The 7855-nt window shown below is 44.4% G+C and overlaps 1 protein-coding gene and 1 long non-coding RNA gene across 3 annotated transcripts in view; one reads left to right on the plus strand and one right to left on the minus strand.

The window, feature by feature from the left end:
* The window catches only part of STK32A (serine/threonine kinase 32A), a 142039-nt gene extending 134716 nt beyond the window's left edge, over window positions 1-7323 (minus strand). The window contains exons 1-2 of one of the 2 annotated variants that reach the window (XM_032336258.1): window positions 7103-7323; window positions 3229-3381 (exon numbers count right to left, since the gene is read on the minus strand). In XM_032336258.1, coding sequence (XP_032192149.1) covers window positions 3229-3334 — 106 coding nt within the window. In that variant the 5' untranslated portion in view covers window positions 3335-3381; window positions 7103-7323. The remainder of the gene's footprint in view (window positions 1-3228; window positions 3382-7102) is intronic. The other variant, XM_032336257.1, reaches the window with a different exon arrangement.
* On the plus strand, window positions 2434-3958 carry LOC116586389. The gene is made up of 3 exons (XR_004284015.1): window positions 2434-2541; window positions 2915-3000; window positions 3933-3958. It is a non-coding gene; the product is annotated as an uncharacterized LOC116586389 (long non-coding RNA).
* Window positions 7324-7855: the final 532 nt, after the last annotated feature.

Raw genomic sequence — 7855 nt, forward strand, 5'->3', positions numbered from 1 at the left:
GAAATATTAAATACTTTTTCATCATGTATTGGGATTCTTTTCAGCAATATTTTTAAAATAATTAAATAATTAAATTGGCTCTTCTTTTTTTTTTTTTTTTTTTTTTTTTTTAATTGGCTCATTTAAGTGCCCTAGATTCTGGCCTGGTTTGATTATTTATATAAAAATGAGATAGAAAATGATGTAGGCATTAATGTTCTTTGATTAGTCAGTGCTTTGTTGTTGTTTTTGTTTCTTGGTCAGAAGCTTTGTAGCAGTCAAATAAAATTGTACCTTGTGCTTAATCTGGAGCTATGAAAGGAGACAAATCAGCTTTGTAAGATTTACTGATCAAAAAATATGAATGCTCAGAATGTCATACGTTCCCTCCAAAAATTCAGTGATCTTGTAAATAAACAGTGAATATAGCAATTAAATACACTCCCTTTTTATAATATGCAAACTCATAGGCATGAGTGTGTTAAGATACTGGCTATTGTTTATTTCTCGGCCTTTTGGCTAAGATCAAGTGATTTTGTCATTATTTGGACTTTGGACTTGAGTTTCCTGTACCTGAACTGTTCTTCTCATGTCATTGCATTAGTGGCTTCTTCTCATCTTTCAGACTTCACCTCAGATGTCACCTCCTCAGAAAGGCCAACTCTGACCACACTCTATCTCATGGAGTTTCTCCACCATCATCCTGTCCCTCTCCATAAGATCCCTGAGTCATTCACTTGATGGCACTTCAACACTGTCTCAAGTTGTCTCCTTTATTCTGCCTGGCAACTGTTTGTGGATGGACTCACAGCATCACCTCTGGGGGGGGGGCACAGACTGTACTGTTACGTACAGCTCTTCTCTTTATGGGCACTCTGGTATGCTGATCTCACCAGGCTGGCGGATGAACAGCTAAAAGGTGGTGACCTACAAGGGGTTACAAAGGACATGCGGGGTGTCTGGGTGGCTCAGTTAGTTGGGCAACAAATTCTTGGTTTTGGCTCAGGTCATGATCTCAGGGTCATGAGATCGACCCCTGCATTGGGCTCCATGCTCAGGAGGGAGTCTGAGATTTTGTCCCTCTGCCCTTCCCCCTTCCTTGTGCATGTTTTTTCTCTCTCTCTCTCAAATAAGTAAATAAATCTGGCTTCTCTTTCCTGCTCTCTTCTCTGGCCTCACACACATCACGGGCTCAGAATCCACAGGGAGTGCAGTGAACCAAACAAGTGAAATCAAGCCTATTCGTCTTTTCATTTTAGAGACGGAAAACTCAAGTAACATCACTGGTCTTTAGATCTTTGCCTTTATGACTGGATAAAGCAAAGCCAGGTGACAAGAGTGGGAAAAACGGTTGACCAAGACCATTTTCTAAATGGGTAATTTGGAGTTCCCCTGTAATACTTTGTACAGGTAATAACAATGCACCTTTGACTTGATAGTGAATGACTGGGGACAGGGCACCCTGAGCAGTCGGACATTTGTGTTTAGAAGAGACCATCCAAAGAACCAAAGACCAAGATGGTAGCAAGCTTCTAGTTGTTAAACAGCTAGTTCTTCCCATCTTTTGTAACAAAACGGAACTTATTTTTAGAAGGCTCATGGCCACATTAAGAGAATAAACTAAGTTTCCCAGTCTTCCTGGGAGTCTGGGAGTCTGGGGGTTGTAACTGGGTCTGAGCTTGTCCCCCAGAGTGATAAGCAACAGCCAGATCAGAGGCTTGGGAGGCATGGGCTCAGACTCCCTCCTTGACCCCTTCCCTGTGGCTGGAATGCCGACGCGGTGGGGAGCGTCCTGGGGCAGGAGCATGAGAGTGACACTAGGGAGAGGGAGAGAAGGAAAAGCAGCAGCCCTCTGGAGCCACACATTTCTCCCTGCCTATTTTGTTACGTGAGAAAGAAGAACGTATCCATCTTGCTTGAGCTGTGGTCATTTGCAATTTCTGTTTCAATAGATTTACTTTCTAACACAGTAGATGCCTGTGGCTGATTTAGATGCTGCTTCATAATTTTTGAACAGTGGTGTTAGGATCTTCAAACTAAACTTTTTGAGTTGAAAACAACCTTCAAAAGGGTGCTGGCTAATACAGTTGGTTAAGCAACTGAGTCTTGGTTTTGGCTCAGGTCCTGATCTCAGGGCCATGGGACTAAGCCCTGTGGCAGGTTCCTCGTTCAGTGCAGAGTCCACTTGGGATTCCCTTCCTTTCTCTTCCTCTCCTCATGCATATGTGTGGTCTCTCTCAAATAAATAAATAAAATCTTAAAAAAAACCCAAAACCTTCAAGTTTGCCCTATCTTTTCACTTAACTGAGGAAATTGAAGATAGGATAAATAAACTTCTTGAGCCCCATTGGTAGCTTGGAGTAGGACCAGTGCTCAGAATTCCGGAATTTCAGTTCATTGTTCTTTTCCTCTGTGGTCTAATCAGCAGAACTCCCTCCCTCTGAGAGGCCTGAACAGCTTACTAGCTGGGACCGGAACTGCCTTTTTTCCAGCCAGCCTATCAGTAGCTGCCCCATGCTTTTACTGACAAGGCTGATCTGGCTTCCTTGCTGGGAACGAAGGGTGAGAGGGGGAGGCAGAGGTCTTCTGACGTGCCTCACTGTGGGATGGCAAACGAATCAGGAAAACCCTTGCTTTTATTTCTTTTCTGGCTGAGCCTGACCTTGAAATTTCCCTTTCCTCCAATAATACAGATTCATTTTCCTATGACCTAGCCTTGCGAAATTTGTCTAGGACCCTGAAGCATGCCAGTTAGCAGCTCGGACGGCTCCTACTTGCATGACTCCATTCTATAATAGAATGAATATTGATTCCCATTCAGATGTAATTTGGTAATACAAGAAATCTAACAACTAGCAGTAGGGATAACTTCAGCTGTCAGGGAAACGGCAAGAGAACAACAAATCCTTTCATTTCAAGGTCTTTTATCCACCAGGTGCCCATCCATAGCTCCCTTTGGACAAAGGGTATTGGTGTAGTTGTGATTAAGAAAACTGCCCAAGGGCTCATGGAAAGTGAAAGGTAAAAGCCAGCTATTAGCTTCTAAGATCCTCAGGTTTACTCTTGTAGTTTCTTTCTTTCTTTCTTTCTTTCTTTCTTTCTTTCTTTCTTTCTTTCTTTCTTTCTGGCTTACTCTTGTAGTTCCTTCCTTCCTTTTAGTCTTAGACTATGATTTACGTTGAAACAAGGTATTTATATTTGAATTCTGCAAAATTCTATACTTTATATACAGTAATCACATATTCTTACCATCTTCATTTTCATCAAACACTGGTGGTTTGCTTGAAGTGTTGGCTCCCATGGTCAAGTCAGCCCACACCCAGATCCTCCAGTTAAACTCTGCTGGCAGAAGCATTCATCTTCAATTCACTCAACAGAGATCTGGAAGCCTTAGCCCAATATCTGGAAGAGAAAAAGAAATGGTATGTTTACAATATGGTGGGCTCTAGGAATCCAGCACAGAACTGTGGTTGCAATATTCACCTGATCTGTGAACAGATCACCTAGAACAGAATTTTTTTGTGTTGAAAATGATAATTTCACAAGTACAGAGAACATTAGGCATCTGGGAGAACCCCCTACATGGCCTCATGGGTAGTGGTCTTAGACTTACAGAGAAGGAAGGGAGCAAAATATTTCTCTAAGTAAGAAAACAAGTTTAAAATCTGGTCCAACAGTGTTGTATTTAAAAAGCATGTAATAAAAATATTTCATTCTGACTCTCTATATTGTTAAGAATATATTATCTGTTAACATTTTTTTTTTTTGATGTTTGAGCAACAATTTTATTGTTTTTTTAGTCATAAAAATACATTTCCCACCTCTTTCCTCCTACTGTGGAAGGTACTACAACATAAAAAGAACAAGGTCTGAGTTTGGGCTTTACCTCACCAGCAAACTGCTAAATTTCACTAAACATGATTCTTTTTTTCCCCCTTCCCCTGAACTTAAAGATGATGATGGTCCTCTCCTCAAAGGCAAATCAAATGTGATTTGGGACAATACCTGAAAGTATTTTCACAGCATAAGTGTTCCATGATTGTTGGCCACCCTGAAGCTTCAAAAAAGGATGTGTGTAAGAAGAAATGTACGTTTATGGTTTTGTTCATTTGGAAAACTTCCCCTGAAATTGGTCAGGAGAGGCAGCATCCAGAGTTCTGGTTCTGAAACCGACACTTAACAATGGCTTTGGGCCAATAACTTGACCCCCCGTCTCTAAGATGGCAGAAACCACAGTGCCTTTCTCAGGAATCACAAGCTCCCATGCCTTATTCAAGTCAGGCACAAATGCAGGTGCATGCACTGGGCCAGGTGGAAGATGTCAGTGCCTGGAGGGGACTCTGGTCACCTGTAGAAACCAGGCTCCATCTCAAAGAAGTCACTGCTCTCAGATCTAAAAGTTTGTTGCCACGTGGAAACACAGATCTGACAAAAAAAAAAAGGGCTAAAGATTCAGAATTTATACAAAACAATGTTTAAAAATTCATTTCAGCTATATGGCCTGAGCAAATCTCACGGGACAAATACAACTCCCGGGATATAATTAATGAGATAATGTCCATAAGGCAATTAGCACAATGCCTGGCACATAATTTGCAAAGAATAGAATACTATTTTTAATAGTAGTTGTATTTCCTTATATATAATTTTTTAAAAACACCTATTCATTAATTTCCTCTCAGACTTTTTCCACATGACGGAAATAGAGATTAGAGCTAGAATTGAAGAAAGGGTCCCGAGCAAACCTGGGAGAAGGATGGGAGTTACCGAAAAAGCACTTGAGAAGCTCCTAGGCAAGTCTAGAAGAAAAGCTCATTTTCCCATTAGGAAAATGTAAGTAAAGCCTGCATTTGGAAGGCAGACTCATTAAGGAAATGCTACTTTTCATACTAAAAGCCAACAGTTGGCTAAGTGCCACAGGGACTTTAAAAAGAATCATTAAATGGAGAGCAAAGGAAGAGTCAGCAATTAGGAAGCAACCAATTAAATGGTATGGAGGAGGGGCAGGTGGTAACAGGTGGCCGGAGTAACCCCGGGGAATTATTGACATCAGGAGGACAGAAAGACCTCAACTCTGTATGCTTCCTTAAAAAAAGAAAGAAAGGAAGAAAGAAAGAAAGGGCTTTTAATTTTAGTATAAAAGGGGCTGAGGAAGCAAGTGGGATGATGCCCTTAGTGTTTCACTGTGGGCCAGGGAGAAGGGAATGGGTGCTCTCTGTATTTTATTATTGCATTTAGAGCCCAGAATAAGCAGGGAATAGTGGGAGGACAGAACCACAGATCACATTAGAGAGGACTGGTCCTAAAGAGAACATTGATCTTAACGAGTTGAGATTTTTAACACCGTAGATTTGGATCACATTTTCTTTCATTTTGTTCGTAAAATCTTACAGACATATTTTCACACACGCCCCAATCCTGTCATTCTTATATTTTTCTTCACTCGTCAGGCTTTTGTCAAGTAGCCTGTGTTCCTGTAGCATAAGATGTACCAAGCATTGACCTTGCAAGTTGTCGAGACAGAGAAAGAGAGAGAAATATGATCACAATTTGCCACGTTTCGGAGTTCCATCCTGACATGCAGACAATTTTGTTCAGCAAACATCCAGTGATTTTTTAGCGGGAAGTAAATATGTCAACAGGAAACCGCTTTTGTGTCTGTTTGGGGAAAGGGGAGGTGGATGTGATGGTTTCTCCATTGGACCTGATGCATCCAAGCCAGTTTAGAACTGTCTTTCCCGCTTTCTCCCCATAGGGATAACCAAGTTAGGTAATTTCCCCCCGTATCCAGAAAGAAAGAAACGACCTCTGGCAGGAAAATGGAGACATGTCTTTCCTGTTTTGCTGCTTAGACCAAGCAGAGCTAGAGTACTCTACTCTGCCAAACCCACACCACCCTGACCTCCTGGCACAGTCTGTAGGGTGACACGAGCATCACCCGAAGATGTCTAGAGGACAGTGACCACCCTTGCAAACCAACAACCTGAACATAGAAAATCTAAGAGAGAAAGAAATGTGTCTTATGAGGACACAGAAAATTTTTAGATTTTCCCCTGACCTGGCCAGTTATCAGATTATTCACCGCAGACTCATTCTCTCATGCTAACATACGAGCTTTGGCCTGAATTTTGGGGGCTGTCAACTGGTGAGCTTTTCTAAGCTGCTAAGACCCCTTAAGTAAGAGGTGTGGTCTTTTAGGAACTGAATCACCTATGTTGTGACGTGAGAAAGTTGCCACTTTGATGGAACTATTCCATCACTGCTATAGCTCGTGCACCGAACTTAGTTTGCATTTGAAATACAGAATTTCTTAAACTCAGAAACACACCAGAAACACAGTTAAGAAAGAAAATGTCATGAAAAAACACACCACTCTACTATACTGGCTATATTTCATCCACCTCACTTCCTCATTTTTATATAGTAAAATTACAGGTAAACATTATTTCTACCTGGCCCCCCTGCCAATTAGTTTCCCTTGCACACTTCCCAAAGACAGACACAACAGCAAATCTAGTATATGGTTTACAGTCCCCTTTCTATGATTTTACAATATGCTGTGTGTTTTAAGATAAGTCACCTGAAAATCACATGGACTAGTAGGTACACTTCTCATTTTGCTGTGATCATTTCCCCTTATAGCTTTGTGATCTAGGCAGGCTGGTCTCACAAGCTCTGATTTCTGCTTTTTAAGGGCTGCATAGCAGTCCACAGTGTGAATACACTGCATTTTATTTTTCTGTGTAAAAATGTTCATATCCTTCCGGCTTGGGGAAAGCACCCTTGTGGAGATGAAGGCAACCATCAAAGGTAGTTTCTGCTGGTTTAGAAGTTTCTGCTGGTAGAGAACAGTCAGAAACACCTGGCGCTTACTTCCACCCAGCAAATATTTATTGACGTCTGTGTGGGTCTGGACCTGAGTCAGTGAGAGGCTGGTGGACAAGGAGGGGGTACACAGTAACTAGGAAGCTACGCTCCATCCCAGCCCTATCTGGTTGTGGGGGGTTGTCTTGACCGCCTGCCTTTGTCTTATTTCTCTTCTCCTTTAATTTATTAGCTTCCCCGCAGTGCCCTGACCATGCAGGTTTATTTAAAAGAAATAAAAATCTAGACCACCACTCACCTCGATCTTGGTTCTCTCTCCTCTTCTTCAAGAAGCTTGGACTGGTCTTCCGCCCCGGGGCACGGGGGCTAGCAGAGGGGTTCCCGGAGCGGAGGAGAGAGCAAGGAAAAGACGCCTACCTACCCCGGCGCGGGCGGCGGCGGGCGGCGGCCGGCGGTGGGCGCGGGGCTGCGCGGGACTGGCCCCGGGCGGGCGGCACCTGCGGCTGCCGGGGCTCCGAGCGCCACCCGAGCGCGCAGCTCCTCCGGGAGGGGCCGGCAGCGGGGAGCGGCCAGCCCGCGGGCGTCCCCTGTCGCCGCCCTCCCCAGAAACCGCCGGGCAGTTGCCTGGGAGAGCGACAGTCCCCTGGGGTCGGTGCGTCGCCGGCGGAGGGCGAGACGGGGGACAGCGACGCGGGCGCGGCTCCGAGCGGGTGGCGGGGATCCCGAGGCTCCTTGGCACGATCCCGAGCCGCCGCGAGCGGAGCACGCCCCAACTTCCCAGACCGAGCCCCAGATGGCCTGAAACGACCCTCTTCCCCTCCGAGACGTCCTGGCAGCGTAGCCGAGGACGGGTGACCTGGGGGCGGGGGGCGCTAAGGTCCCGTAGACTGGGATGGAGAAGGGCGCGATTTCCTGTAAGACTAAGTCGGGTATTGCGGGAAACCCGAGAGAGGATGGAGAATTTCACGGGGCCCGGCAGGAAGCATCTTTTGTTTCTGGTCTAGCACATTTCCTCGTTTGACTGCTGGGGAAACTGAGGCACGGACAAGAA

This window comes from Mustela erminea, chromosome 3, assembly GCF_009829155.1.
Source record: "Mustela erminea isolate mMusErm1 chromosome 3, mMusErm1.Pri, whole genome shotgun sequence".
Taxonomy (NCBI): domain Eukaryota; kingdom Metazoa; phylum Chordata; class Mammalia; order Carnivora; family Mustelidae; genus Mustela; species Mustela erminea.